Raw genomic sequence first — 15660 nt, 5'->3', positions numbered from 1 at the left:
TTTTTTTTTGAGAGGGCCAATGCGCATGCTCCTTACTCAAGCCTGCTGAGGCCTCAGCCGGTGGCTAATGCGCCTGCGTGCGGGGAGACACCGTCTGCGGGCGGGAAGCCACACGGAGAACCCGGATGGAACCTCGGCGCGGCTGGGGTGGAGGTCGCCGCGGACGCATCTGTGTCCCCGCGCCCTGCAGGTTCCTGCTCGGGGACCGGACCTGAGGAGCCGCCGCCCTGACTTGTTCCGGCGCTTAGTGGCTGGACCCTAGCCCGAGCGGAGAGCGACCTGGAGTCGGAGACGGGCGACTGAAAGAAGCCCGAGCATCCCTTGGGCCTGCGCCCAGGCTCGGAGACGGGCGGGTGGAGACCGAGCGGAGTCCTTCCTCGCAGCCGGCGCCCGTAGCTCGCCCGAGCTGCTTCCCAAACGCGCCGTCTTTAATTATACACCAACAGGTCCTACCAGTTACGAGCTGCATGTTCTTTACGTGCATGCTTCATAATTAAAGCTCCCAACAACCCTCTAAGGTAGGTACTATTGTCATCCCCACTTGAGGAATCGAGGCTTGGAAAGGACCAGCCTACAGGTGACAAAGCGAGGATCCCAGGCGTGTGCCCCTGGCGCGTCTGCTCAGCCACTCTATTTCCGTCCCTTTTCTCCTGGCTGTTGCCTTTAATTGCAAAGTGTACTAAGGAAATCCTGTCCCCCAGACACCCGCACCTCCCTTGGACTGGAAGAGGCAGTGGCAAGATAGAAGTTGAATTGTGTTTGGTTTGGAGTTTTAGGTTTACAACTGCACTTGGGTGTTGTCACTGCTGAAATATGTATTTTAGCATTTCCCAAAGATTTGTTACGTGAATGTTCACTTTTAACTGGCGTTTCATCAGTGATACTTTTTCCTATCTACCCCTATACCTCATAAACTTGCAAAAACATTTTACTTTGTTATATCACTCTGCATCTTAAGATATCTCTCAGACTCTCAAAGGAATCATTCTAAAAACGAATTCTGTCTAAATAAGGTCATGCCTTTTGTTTATTTTACTGTTTACTATGGAAAGTTCCCCCACATAACAAAAATAGTGAGAATGGTGTAATGTAGCATACCCATCATTCAGCTTCATTAACAACTCAAGGCCCATCTTATGTCTTCTATCTCTACCCCACTGTGTGTGTGTGTGTGTGTGTATGCTGAAGTACAGTATTTCAAAGGAAATCCCAGACGTCTTATCATCTCACTTGTAGACAACTAAGTCTGTATTGCTAATAAATGAGTACTTTTTTCCACACAAACATACCATTATCACATCTGTTTAACAATAATTTCCTTTTTTTTCTTTGTTTTCCTCCCCATTTTTTAAGCAGGCTCCACACCCAGCATGGAGCCCAACGTGGGGCTCAAGCTCATGACCCTGAGATCAAGACCTGAGCTGAGATCAAGAGTCGGATGCTTAACCGACTGAGCCACCCAGGTGCCCCAGTTAACAATAGTTTTTTAGTATGATGATGCTTTTTTAATGTTTACGTATCTTAGGGTATTGTGATTACTAAATACCACAGAGGAGCAAGTGAAAATTGTGAGGTTCTAAAACACAAGAAAGCCTCTTGGGTGGTAAATTCCTCTTTGAGAATCTTGAAAATTCTTGCTACCTATTCTCCCTTTTTGAGGGGGATGAGGAGGACTACTGCAAATGAATTTTTCCAAAAAACCTTTTGTTCAGAACAGGTAAATTTTCAATCAAAACATACTTGAGTAGCATAGTCAAGGTGGATTGGAATGGACTCTTAACTGGTCCTGTAATATTTTCTAATGAGACTGAAGCAAAGCTTTTTCGTTCACTTCCCCTGCTCCCCAAAACATACATGGTAAATATACATAAGAGAATATAGAAAGATAAGCATTTTTTTATGCCAATGTCATAATTTTACTATTAGGAGAGGTTCTAAACACATTTGGCCCTATTGTCATCACTTGACAAAAGAAAGCTTAAGATCAACTTTTAAACTTCAGATCATCTTTATTGATGGGTAGATACCTTCCAATTTTTAACTGACTCATAACAAACAGCCATAGGGCATGTCAACTTAGTAGCTTACATAGAAGTTCATTTTATAGCTAATTGTGGCAGAGCCACTAGAAAGTTAGTGTTTTAAGTTAATATTCTTGCCTTACTTATTGTGAGATTTTTTTTATGGCCAAAGTGGGCATTTGGATTTAAATGTGTCCCTGTTAAGTTATTTCCGCCACATTCTGTAGTATAGAACTTTAGAAACTTAGGGGATCACTTGTTTATCTGGGAGATAGAACTGTTTTCGAAGGTATATTTGAGCCTACCTGTGGGTTATACCTTTGCTCATTGCTAAGGAGGAAGACTTTCTAGGTCCCTCAACTTTCTTAGGAGGTTGTTATCAACTCAGAAACTTAAATGCCTATTAAAGCATTTAGACTGTTTATTTACCAACCTAGCATATCATCAACCTAGTGGTTGGCCTGAAGGATATGTTTTTATTCCTGTAAATCTGATACACACTAGGATATGTATTAGAATCACCTGGACAAGATTTAGAGTTTTGTTTTGTTTTTTTTTAAAGTAATCTCAGTGCCCAGCATGGGGCTCAAACTCACGACCCCAAGATCAGGAGTCCCATGCTCTACCAAGTAAGCCAGCCAGGTGCCCCAAGATTTAGAGTCTTTTGTCCTCCTTCTGGAGAAGATGATTTATTAGTTCTAAGGGAGGGAGAGGTATAAGTTCAAAGGGGTTCCTAATGATTGTGATGAGCATCTCTTATTAAAGATTACTGTTGTGGTTACCATTCATAAGAATTATTCAAAATGCTTATGTAGAATACAGATTCTGAGCCCCTACTATAGAGCTAGGGAATCAGAATCTCTGGGAGTTGAGACCATGCATCTACATTTTAGCAAAAGATTTCACTGATTCCTCCATTTGCTAACCTAGGAACCATCACATTCTAATCCCTGTCCTCAGATTAAAACAAATCTTGATTTTGGGAATACTGCTTATTTTCATTCCATTGTTTCGGCTTCTTTCTTGACTGCTTTTACTGAGGGGTAGTTATATGAAAAAGCATCATGAAATTCCTATTGTAACTAAGGGTGTTACTCTATGAGAGAGATTTTTCTGAAGTCTCAGTAACAAAAATAGTTGTATTTCTCCTGAACAACTTGTTTTGCTTTTCTGTATGGACAATACGAATCATGGACTGGTAGTGTGTTACACTTTAGCTTCAAGGAAGCTCTGGGCCAATTTTGTATCCTACTTCTGTGTCAAAGGCGACTTAATCAGACCCATTTGAAATTCTCTGCTTACGTTGGAATCAGAGCCAGTCAAGGATCAAATAGTATTACAGACCTGTTTAATCCTTAACTATGAAAAAGAACTAGCCACTGTGTCAAAATATGTCCTTCCTTAGAGTATTTAATGAATTACGCCCTTCTCTATTCACTTGCTCATAACTGCCTGTGTGTGTACATCCCTGGCGGAGAATGGAAGGAGGGGGAGGGGGTGGTAGTAAGATGCCCTTTTAGGGGATACAAAATGTACCAGATTTGTTTGGAACATACATCATTGAAAACAAATGAAGCCATAACTTCAGTTCACCAATAGAGGATTTACGGGTATTCACAACCTATATAAGTCCAAATCTCCCATATGTAGCTTACTGGTAAGTCGTTTACTCCGGGGCATTAGCTGTGAGTTGATAGCTTTAAGTTGGACTGTCATGCTGTCATGGTTTACTTTGAACTGACATGTTACAGGATATTTCTTTACATGTACAAATGGCATGTGATGTGGCTTTGTTTTAATTCGGTTAGCCAGTGATTTTTAATATGTGGGTTATATTTTACTCCCAAAGCAAAATTCTGCAGCATCTCTGGAATACTACCTGAGAATTTCGGGGTGCCATGTCGAAGAAACGCAAATGGGATGATGACTATGTTCGTTACTGGTTCACCTGTACAACAGAGGTTGATGGAACTCAGCGCCCACAATGTGTATTGTGTAACTCGATATTTTCAAATGCTGACCTCAGACCATCAAAATTGTCTGACCATTTTAACAGACAGCATGGTGGTGTAGGTGGGCATGATCTCAATAGCCTGAAGCATATGCCAACACCATCTGATCAGAGTGAAACCTTGAAAACATTTGGAGTTACATCTCACGAGGATGCCTTATTACAAGCATCATATCAGTTTGCATATTTATGTGCCAAGGAGAAGAATCCCCATACAATAGCTGAAAAATTAGTAAAACCTTGTGCATTGGAAATAGCACAAATAGTTTTGGGACCAGATGCACAAAAGAAGCTTCAGCAGGTACCCTTATCAGATGATGTGATCCATTCTAGAATTGATGAAATGAGCCAGGATATCTTACAGCAAGTTCTAGAGGACATCAAAGCCAGTCCTCTGAAAGTGGGTATTCAGCTTGCTGAGACAACGGACATGGGTGACTGCAGTCAGCTAATGGCATTTGTACGATACATAAAAGAAAGAGAGATCATAGAAGAATTTCTATTCTGTGAACCATTGCAGTTAACAATGAAAGGAAAAGATGTGTTCAATCTCTTCAGAGACTTCTTTTTGAAGCATAAGATAGCACTTGATGTATGTGGCTCTGTTTGTACTGACGGTGCCTCTTCTATGCTGGCAGAAAATTCAGAATTTGTTGCTTGTGTGAAAAAAGAGGCACCTCACATCGTGATCACGCATTGTTTGTTGAATCCTCATGACCTTGTCACAAAGACCTTGCCTACAAAACTGAGAGATGCTCTGTTTACTGTGGTGAGGGTAATAAATTTCATTAAAGGACGCGCTCCAAATCATCGCCTCTTTCAGGCTTTTTTTGAAGAAATTGGAATCGAGTATAGTGTCCTCCTTTTCCATACTGAAATGAGGTGGCTTTCCCGAGGTCAAATACTTACCCATATTTTTGAAATGTATGAAGAAATAAATCAGTTTCTTCACCACCAAAGCAGTAACTTAGTTGATGGCTTTGAAAATAAAGAGTTTAAAGTTCACTTAGCATACCTTGCAGATTTATTCAAACACCTGAATGAACTTAGTGCATCTATGCAAAGGACTGGGATGAACACAGTATCAGCTAGAGAAAAGTTATCTGCTTTTGTTAGGAAGTTTCCATTTTGGCTAAAGCGAATTGAGAAAAGAAATTTTACCAACTTTCCTTTTCTTGAAGAAATCATTGTTTCAGATAATGAAGCAGCAAGCATTGCAGCTGAAATAACACTGCACCTGCAACAGCTGAGCAACTTCTTCCATGGATATTTTTCTGTTGGAGATCTTGCTGAGGCAAGTAAATGGATACTGGATCCGTTTCTTTTTAATCTGGATTTTGTCGATGATGGTTATTTGATGAAAACTGATCTTGCTGAATTACGAGCTAGTGGCCAAATCCTAATGGAATTTGAGACAATGAAGCTTGAGGATTTCTGGTGTGCTCAATTCACAGTGTTTCCAAGCCTGGCAAAGACAGCTCTAGAAATCCTTATACCATTTGCAACTACATACCTTTGTGAGTTGGGATTTTCATCACTTTTACATTTTAAAACAAAGTCCAGAAGTTGCTTTAATATGAGTGATGACATTCGTGTGGCTATTTCAAAAAAAGTTCCTCGTTTCTCAGACATCATTGAACAAAAGCTACAGCTACAGCAGAAGTCACTGTGAGCTGATACATTTTTAATGTATAATTTTTAATATATTCTTAATTTCATTGTAAAATTAAGCTATAATTGTGTCTCTTTTATATTTATGGCATACCAAATCCCAAGAAAAAGTTTAGCATGTGTAACTTTTAATTTTCACAGTTTTGAGAGTAAGAACACAGGCAGCAGAAAAGATTAAATACCACCTAGTGGATACATAGAATTCTTCTAAGTATCTGTTGAAGCTGTTGATGTGATACGTAAAAAGACACACAAGCACTAGAATATCCACCTAAGTGGTACAATAGGCTAGGAATGGATCCCGGAGAAGAGAGAAGATCTCCCAGAACATGCATCTTCATGTTAAAAGTAAAAGTTGAAGGACAAAATGATAGACTGAGTCCCCGCGTCTCTGTGAGTGTTGTCAATGGGGAGGCTAATGGGATCAGAAAAGGATTATGAAATGTTATAGTTGGAAAAGGGATGATTCTAGTTTATATAAGATTTACTTTTAAATGTATTCTTTGGAGTTAGTCTTACAATGTCCATTCCTCTAGCTCCCATGCTCTAAATGCCATGACATTAATAAATGTCCTAATATCCTATTAGTCACTCTTTGTCTTTTTTTAAATTACAGCAGGACTCCAAGTCATTGAGGCTGCTAAAAAGAGGATCTGAGAGCCTCACCATAGAGATTCTGATTTAGCAGATCTGGCATAAGCTCAAGGGCCTTCATTCTTTTTTTTTTTAAGATTTTATGTATTTATTTGACAGAGAGACAGCGAGAGAGGGAACACAAGCAAGGGGAGTGGGAGAGGGAGAAGCAGGCTTCCTGCTGAGCAGGGAGCCTGAGGTGGGGATCATGACCTGAGCCGAAGGCAGACGCTTAACGACTGAGCCACCTAGACACCCCAAGGGCCTTCATTCTTAACCAGTTTCCAGATGGTTCTGATGGATTCTTTGGGCCTCCGGTCTCATTTTCCCTTTACCCCAATTTTCCCACTTATTTTACATCTTAAGCTCTGTGTATTTACCTAACATAGTTCAAAACTTTTGAATGGACCAGAATATAATAAATAAATTGATGTGAAGTCACTGTGGTAAATCAGGGCCATCAAAAAATTTCCTGTGGGAATTTAAATTTACATACGTTTTCTGGATAATAATTTGGTAAAATATAGTTTTAAATTTTAATAAATTTACATTTTTATTTCAAAACCTAAATACCTTATCAAAGTGGTATGCTAAAAAATGAGTCCTATAATAAAAAGCCACAGTCCCTTTCCTGCCCAATTACTTAACCATTTCTGCTTTAACATTTTGTGGTTCCACCCTTATCTCTAAGTAATGTGTTTATACCAAACACATATGCCAGTTTTGAGTTTTGTTTTTTGGTTTGTTTGGGTTTTTTTTAAGATTTTATTTATTTATTTGAGAGAGAATGAGAGGGGATAGGGCCAGAGGGCGAAGCAGACTCCCTGCCGAGCAGGGAGCCCAATGCGGGACTCGATCCAGGGACTCCAGGATCATGACCCAAGCCGAAGGCAGTCGCTTAACCAACTGATCCACCCAGGCGCCCTGTTTTTTGGTTTTTTTAATTAAGTAAACTCTACCCTCAACATGGGGCTCGAACTCACAACCCTGAGACCAAGAGTCGTGTGTTCCACCGACTAAGCCAGCCAGGCTCCCCGACATATGCCAGTTTTGATTTATCAGCTTTAGAAGTTATATATTGACTCCTCTTGATAATAAGTAATTACTGAATTTATAAAACGTTCATCTCCTTCCCTACTATTCCCAATTTTTTATTATGGTAGTATTAATTTTAGTTCCTTTGTTGATTATTCGTAGCCCTTTGATTGGGGATTTTTCCCTCTAGGAATTTATGTCCTGGGGAGAATCAGGGATATCCACAGTTTGATTTATAAAACAGGTAATTACAGCATTTTTCTAATAGTGAAAAATTGGAGAAAAAAGACAAGGGGAATGGAATCTAACAGGTGCGCCACCCGAATACTGCAAATTGAAGTTTGTATTTTCTACACAAAGCTCAACTTGATCACCATCCATCAAAATTCTCTTATCAATAAACATAAATACATGACTTTTATCTAAAAATGTAGTTACAAAATATAAGTTCCTAATTTTTTTCTAGTATAATCTAACATCAAGAGCAGTGGGAAGAATTTCCAAAGCTAATATAGGAATAAATCTGGAAGAGTATGTATAAAGTTTCATATGTGTGTGTATCTAGAGATAGGAAGGAAGAAGGATGGAAGCAATGTATGCGTGTATGAAGCATGGAAATTAACAATACAAAAAAGCAGGACTAGGACGCAATGCCAGAAGCAAATGACCTTTGATGGCCAGTCTTTCATTAAGTCCACTAGAATTCTCCTGCTATGAAACAAAAACCCAAAGGATATTTTAAAGGGAATAGCTGAGTTTTGAATTCATTTTCAAATTCTACAAGTTTATTTTCCCTGATCAAATTAAAGAGACTGCAGTGTCTGCTAAAATAAAGAAACTTAGATTTTATTTTTTAGTTTAAAAAAATTTCCCACAATGGTACATATACTGGCACTTACAAGTCATGTGTTGGTTTCTTTTTCTCCCAAGAAAGAGATAATTGTCTTATATTTTTACTATATAATTAAGGTCATTGGTCAATTGCAAAAAAAGAATCAGGGTAAAGATACAATCATATGACCAGCAGATGTCACTCTCTGTGCATGATTGGTTGAAAGTAAATTTAACCACAGATTTTGCCAAATACCTGATTTTAAACATCTCTAGAAAAAGGATTTGTAGTTCAAATTAAAATTGCCCCACCTGAGGAGCACCTAGGTGGCTCAGTCAGTTGAGCGGCAGGCTCTTGATTTTGGCTTAGATCATAATCTTGGGGTCCTGGGATCCAGCCCCACGTGGGCTCTGCACTCAGCAGGGAATCAGAATTCTTCTCCCTCTGCCCCTCTCCGGGCTTGTGTGCTCGCTCTCTCTCTCTCAAATAAATAAATCTTTAAAAAAAAAAAAAAAAAAAAACCCCACCTGAGCCTCTGCTGGCTCAAAATTGGCAGAAAGAACTGTTGTGGAGCATTGGGAAACATGGGTGGGAAAGAAAATATAAATAGCTTTTTTTCTAAAACTGACTTGAGCATGTGGACCTTTGACATCTCAGCTACTTTTCTAAGCCACCAAAGGCTACTTGACGTGGGTGGATAGGTCAGCACCTACTCCTTTGCTATTCCATGACAGTTAACAAGGCTGGCAGAAGTAAATGGCAAAGCCATACCCGGATAATGTGTCTTTTCCAGTGAGAGTAAATTGCTATCCCTTCCATGATAGAAGGGATCTAATGTAAGTAAGCTGCCACTAAGGGCCCACACCAGGGGGCCCTTAGCCCAACACATCAGGGCTCAGTATTGGTCTCTGGTCTCTGCTATTGGCAGGTCAAGCACTCAGTAGGTCAGTTTTGGTGAGGGGAAGTCCATGTTGCTGAGCCTATGTATAAGCCTCCATCCTTGCCAACATAGCCACTCTTGTATATGGGCCCACTGAGCAGTCATTAAGATGACTGGAAAAAGAGGCTGACTAATTGCTACAAAGTACGTCATCTTGTCCTGATTACTGAGAACCTCCTCTGTCTTAATTTAGGTTCAGCAAGCTCTTCAAGAAGTCCTCAAGCCAGGGTCAGCTATCACGAGAGACCCATATATACTTTAGTATTCCTGTTACTCTCAGTCATTTACTGGAAGCAGGCCATGGGAGGCATTTGAACCAACACAGGTGTGATGAATTTCAGAGTGCAACAGCTGGGGCTCATGGTTAATTATGTTCCCTATAGTCACAGGTCTACAAAGTACATTCTCATGGATGTACAGTGTCCTTTGGTGAACATTCACCTGGAGCACAATAATCTTCAATTCTCTTGCCTATTCTGAGAGGTCCATCTATATACTTCGCCCCCAGACCTTGTCACTTGTCTTATATATCTGTTCTTCCCAAGTCCTGAACAGTCATCAAACCATTAGTAACTGCCCTTGAATACTAGAGTTTCGATCCGTACTTCGGGGTAGTGCTCAGTTCAGACATCGCAGACAAGCAATCGTACCGCTCAGGATTCTCCTCAGGAAAATGTCCCTTTACTGGGATCTTTCCGAGACATATCCGATGGAGGTTGTAATGCTGCAGCAGATTTTGCAGATCCCAGCTGGCACTAGCCTATTAGGCAAAATAAACTGTAAACCAGACTTAAATTTCTTTTTTTTTTTTTTAAGATTTTATTTATTTATTTGACAGAGAGAGACACAGAGAGAGAGGGAACACAAGCAGGTGGAGTGGGAGAGGGAAAAGCAGGCTCCCTGCCGAGCAGGGAGCCCGATGCAGGGCTCGATCCCAGGACCCTGGGATCACGACCTGAGCTGAAGGCAGACGCTTAATGATTGAGCCACCCAGGCGCCCCCAGACCTAAATTTCCTGTTAGTCAGCTGGTCAAAAGGAACTCTTCATGCAGCCAGAGGTAAAGACTGGGAAAAAAGTCTTGTAACAGGAGTAGGTGTCAAAGGATTTGAGCCACCTACTCAGGCAACTTGCTTATGCATTCTAGACCTGCTTGATCTCTCTCCCTTGTATACCACTGCTACTTGATGATGGATTGCTGCTGTGCACATTCCAGCTTATGGCTTGCTGGATCACGCAGCACCCAGTGCCATAGAGCTGTTTCTAAAAGGAAAATCAGTTAACTTCAAAGAGGGTATGGATTTGCTCCCAAACCCTAGAGGTGTATGCTTTGATTCTCCTATTGGCATTTGCCAGAGGTTCCGTACAGAATCCTTATTTGCCATATTATTTATTGTACTGGCTATTACCTTCGTATCAGATCCAATCTGCATGTCATCAGTGAAGTGGACCAGTGTGATGGACTGTGAAATGTCAAGATGATCACGATCTCTGCAGATTATGACAGGAGGTTGATGTAGCCCTAAGGGAAAACTATAAAGGTGGTCTCAGTTCTGCAATGTAAAAACAAGCTGCTTCTGGTGGTCACTGCAAATTATTATAGAGAGAGGGGATAAAAAGCATTTGCCAGATCACTAATGGTACGTGAAGTGCCAAGGGTTATGTTGATCTTCTCTCATAAAGATAGCACATCTGGGACAGCAGCTGCAATTGGAGTCATCACCTGTGTAAGTTTACAGTAATCCATCGTAATTCTCAGATCCACCGACCTTTGGCACAGGACAAACAGGTAAATTTAAGTGGAGATGTGACAGATACCAAGCCAATGATGGTGGCACTAATCTCTGCAATTTCCTCTAGGGATGTGCTATTGCTGTTGGCTTGGTAAGGAGGGGACTTTCTAGGGGCTTCTACTTGGCCCTTTTTACAATAATAACCCTCAGTCCATGGGTCAGAGAGGAAATTTGGGGATCCTGCCAGTAATTAAGTATGTCTAATGCAATTACATTCAAGAACTGGAGATGTGACCACTGGGTTCACAGACCTACTGGGCTCTCTGTAATTTTAACTTGGGCCAATATTCCATTCATCACCTGACCACCATTAGCCCCCACTTTAACTGGTGGACCAGAGTAGTGTTTTAGGGTCCCAGAAATTACTGCCAATTCAGGACCAGTGCTTATTAATGCCCAAAAGATCTGAAGACTTTTTTTTTTTCAGGATATAGTCACCCTATTAACGACTACAGGTCTCTGGGGAAGTCTTGAAAGAAGGTTTATAGTATATACTGTGGCAGTATTGTGGAGTTCTTAAGAAAACTCAGCATAGGGCGCCTGGGTGGCTCAGTCATTAAACATCTGCCTTCGGCTGAGGTCATGATTCTGGGGTCCTGGGATCGAGCCCCACATTGGGCTCCCTGTTCCACGGGAAGCCTGCTTCTCCCTCTCCCACTCCCCCTGCTTGTGTTCCCTCTCTTGCTGTCTCTCTCTGTCAAATAAATAAAAATCTTAAAAAAAAAAAAAAAAAAAAGAAAGAAAATAGCATATCCTTCAGTCAAGGGACTCTGGGTATGATAGCTGGCTTAGGTCTGGAAACTGGAGGAGAGGCTATGATTCGCTCTGTAGTGACTTTAGTCAGACTTCGGAGTACCAGACCTAGAGTTTTTCCTAATGTGTAGATCGAGTAATATTTAGTAGACTTCCCATCTATTTCATTCCTAGGTCCGCTGTACCAACATAGCTACTGTATTAGGGTTCTCCAGAGAAACAGAACCAATAGGATGTGTGGGTATGTACATAGGAAGAGATTAGTATAAGGAACTGGCTCACATAATTATGGAAGCTTGGCAAGTCCAAAATCTGCAGGGTGGGCCAGTTAGCCACACAGGCAGGAAAGCAGATCCAGTCTGAAGACAGTCTCCTAGAGATTCCCCTCTTGCTTGAGAAGCTTGGTCTTTTTATTCTATTCAGGCCTTCAACTAATTGGATGAGGCCCACTCACATTTTGGAGAGCAATCTGCTTTACTCAAAGTCTACCAATTTGAATGTTAATCTCATCCAAAAACACCATTGCAGAAACACCCAGAATAATGTTTACCCAAACATCTGGGCACCCAGTGACCCAGTCAAATTGACACATAAAAGTAACCATCAACAGCTACTATCAGTGTTCCCTGGGGGTCAAGACATTTTGATGGCCATTTTGTCCCTGCTGAGTATTATGTTAAACATTAATTTCAATTCGGATGAAATTAATGAACAGCATTGAATTGGTGACAGCATCTTCTACCATCATACCAGCTTAAAGAGAACAGCCACCACAGAGATTTTCAAGAATATTGATGATCTCATTAATGTATTGCTCAATACCTTAGTGAAGGAGTGTCCACTGGGTCCTCTTGAACCATATAGTAGAGGGCAGTAATGGGGGAAGTTTGAAGGTCACAAATAATATGTTTACTCTAACATTTCTCTCTCCCTAAAGGTTTTAATTCCTTTCTCTACATTATGCCAGGGAAGTTCTGGGATCTCAAACTCATTCTTATATGTAGGTCACTGTTGAGTCCAAATAAGCAAATTCTTAATACAGGTTAACACATTAAATAGAGAATCCCTGATAAATACACCCATATCAGTAAATTTGGCCTGTTATATTCTGCCTTCTTTGGTCTAATGCTCTTAGAATCCCATTCCACACATATTCACCAGGTTTCTACCTATATAAATTAGAAAAATCTTGCAGTTATTTTGGATTATAAAATCTTTCCTTAGGATCAGACTTTGAACTTGTTTCCTTGTAATATTCTGGATCTGACCCTAGTTATGGGTCTAGTGGCAACAAGGGGTAGTAGGGTAGATCTTGAAGAGTAAAGGCGTCTCCTTGAAAGGCATCTGCCTCAGGTGAGGTTAATACAAGAACTTTAAGCAAAGGAAGTCTAATCTCAGTCGTGTAGGGTGAAGGCAAGGAAGGCTCAGAGTGACTTAGGGGTTAAGATTTTTAGCTTCGAGCAAGCCTATGCAGATGTCTTCATTCCAAGTCTTAGAATTAGACACTATCCCGGTTCTCATCCCAACTTGCACTGAGAGACATAGCCTATGAATTCAATTTACCTTTAAATTCTGCAACCCTCACAGTTAAATATTGTGTCTCAATTTGCAGCTATAAGAGATTTGAGATACTTTTAGGACTGCCATAGAATCTCCCTAACCAGGACTTGAGCTGAGACTTTAAAGAGCTGAGTATGTCATTTTCTTTCTGTAAGCACTCCAGTGCTCTCAGAAGAAGGCATCTCACCCACATTCCTCCTAGTCATCATTATTGCCATCAGCCACTTGATCTCCCAAGGCACCTGCTTCAGGAAGTTCTTCATCACAATGTTCTACAGCCAATAATTTGATTAATCCGTGTCACTCCATGCCATGGGTTACCAGCATCCCATTTCCATGATAAGAAGCTCAAGAGTGCATTCAGGTCTAGAGACAAATCCAAACACCTGAAAATATTCCATATCTGAGGTCTGTTTCCTGAGACTTCTGGTACCAATTTTTGTATCAGGCAAGGTTCAGTCTGGAGACACAAACTCTACCAGTTACTTTCACAGACAGAATTTACTATAAAGAATTGTTAACCAGGTATGAGAAAACTGGAAAGGCAAAAGAAATACTGTAATAAATGCAGAAAGTAGTTACCAGCCCGAGGGCTGGGAGAAAGGAGAAGAGTTTGGGATTAATAAAACTTAAGAGCTCGGATAAAGCGTCCCATGGTGCTGGGACAGAGAAGGCATCTGCCCGCTGATACCAGTATGTCTGAAGAAGCATAATGAGGGTGGTTCTGAGATTGTGGGAAAAATGGAAACTTGAACCAGTTGCTCCCACAGGAAATACTTCTGTCATTGCCAGGGTGAGGAACTGTTGTTTGGGTAACCCTGCCAGTAACAGTAAGCAAAACAGAAAGGAGCAAGTTCCTTGCCGATCTAGACTTCCAGTCTCCCTCTAGTGCCCCCTATTGGCTGACTGACAGAAGACCCGCTGGCAAAGGAGAAAGGATTTGCTGTCCCAGCCTTGACATAGAGCCAGCCGAGTTCGAAGAGATGATAGCTTAATAACCATCTGTGTGTGTGTGCGTGTGTGTGTGTGTGTGTTCTGAGCCATTTTAAAGTGAGTTCCCAACATCATGTTTCTTCACCCCGGCATACTTCATCATACATCTGACAATAACTCCCTAATACTAATACTAATACTAATACTCAGATCATATTCAAAGTTCCTCCAATTGCCCCCAAAATATCCTCTTAATTTTTTATGACATCAAAATTTCAAAGAATGTCCCTACTCTCTGAATTGGTTGTTTTCTCTTATATCATTTAACTAGTTCCTCTGTTCTCTATTTTCTGCTAACCAGAGGTTAGGTGTGTGTGTGTATAAGCTTTTTTCTTCACAAGCAGTAGCACATATAATGATTTTTTTTTATTATACCAATCATAAATTAAGTGGATGAGACATGTAGAGCTGTCTTCTGAGTGTTGTTTAAAAGAAATCTGTAGAAGTCTTTTGAAATACAAGATTTAGAGAAATTAGTTTCCGTTCACTGCACAACAGCTGATAGATAAAAAATTTCTTTATAGCCACTAGCTAAATCTCACTTACGCAGTCTAATCATGCATTGTTTCCACAGTCTGGGATTTCTGCTTTTCTTTCCAGCCAAAAGGCAGGGATAGACCCTTTATTTCTCACAGCCCCTCCCCAAATTATGCTGGCCAAACGTGGCAAGGCCTTGGTTTCTATACTCATTCCTATGCTGCTCTCTCAAAGATTGATTCCCTAAAGCAGAAGCCTTAGACTTTCTTAGCAGGGCATTTCCCTCAAATCAAATGTCTGTTCATTTCTGATCCCCACATCGACTTGAGAAACATCAAGAGCTTTTTGCATTAGATTCCAAAATGTCTCTCCAACTGAGGCCCTTCAAGTTACATCTGGAAAGTGGTTGGATCTTTTCTGGGTCATTTCCTGTTGAATGTAAGTGGTAACTATTTTGGTCTGACTTCATTTGTGCTGGGACTCTTGCTGGCTCAGGGCTTTAACTCTACTGAAACCTTAGGCCAAAGGAGCCTCTCCGAACTCTCTGGTTCTTTTCCCTCCCGCGAAGACTGCTGTGCTTGTGGAAGCCCTTGCCTGGCCAAATGTGGCCCCAGTAGGAGAATGTATGACTGGACAAGAGCTGAGCTCTCACGGCAACTCTGGCTCCCGCTCGCTCTGTGACCTTGGGAAGATGGCTGGCTTCTGTGCCTCTGTTCCTTCAGCTGTATAATGGGAGAAATAATTGTCCCAAACTGGAATACTCAAACAGATTGAATCTTTTTTAAAGAAAGTATATAGTTGTAGGGGGAGGGTTACTAGTTTTAACTCTCTCAGCTCTCTGGCACATCCCCAGATCCAACTCATCCATCAGAGCCAAGGAAGAATTTCCAAGGACTGTAACACAGCATATTCTTTATTTTTTTTTTTATTTTATTGAGGGGAG

At 41.0% G+C, this 15660-nt stretch overlaps 1 protein-coding gene across 2 annotated transcripts; it reads left to right on the top strand.

The window, feature by feature from the left end:
- The first annotated feature begins 97 nt into the window (after positions 1-97).
- On the top strand, positions 98-6287 carry ZBED8 (zinc finger BED-type containing 8). Of its 2 annotated transcripts, none has more exons than XM_035013642.1 (2): positions 98-518; positions 3871-6287. In XM_035013642.1, the coding sequence occupies exon 2, from the start codon at positions 3920-3922 to the stop codon at positions 5702-5704; it is 1785 nt and encodes a 594-aa protein (XP_034869533.1). In that variant the 5' UTR covers positions 98-518; positions 3871-3919; the 3' UTR covers positions 5705-6287. The 2 variants fall into 2 exon arrangements, with proteins under 2 accessions (XP_034869533.1, XP_034869542.1); XM_035013651.1 differs by lacking the exon at positions 98-518 and adding an exon at positions 1405-1463.
- The last annotated feature ends 9373 nt before the right edge of the window (positions 6288-15660 follow it).

This window comes from Mirounga leonina, unplaced genomic scaffold (genome assembly GCF_011800145.1).
Source record: "Mirounga leonina isolate KUSES-001 unplaced genomic scaffold, KU_Mleo_1.0 Mir_104, whole genome shotgun sequence".
Taxonomy (NCBI): Eukaryota; Metazoa; Chordata; class Mammalia; order Carnivora; family Phocidae; genus Mirounga; species Mirounga leonina.
The sequence above is the reverse complement of the archived record's forward strand: the minus strand, read 5'-3'. Positions and strand labels throughout refer to the sequence as shown.

What these genes read in the sequence shown, in the direction of transcription:
- ZBED8 (XM_035013642.1), top strand. Translation starts at nt 3,920, where the DNA reads ATGTCGAAGAAACGCAAATGGGATGATGACTATGTTCGTTACTGGTTC.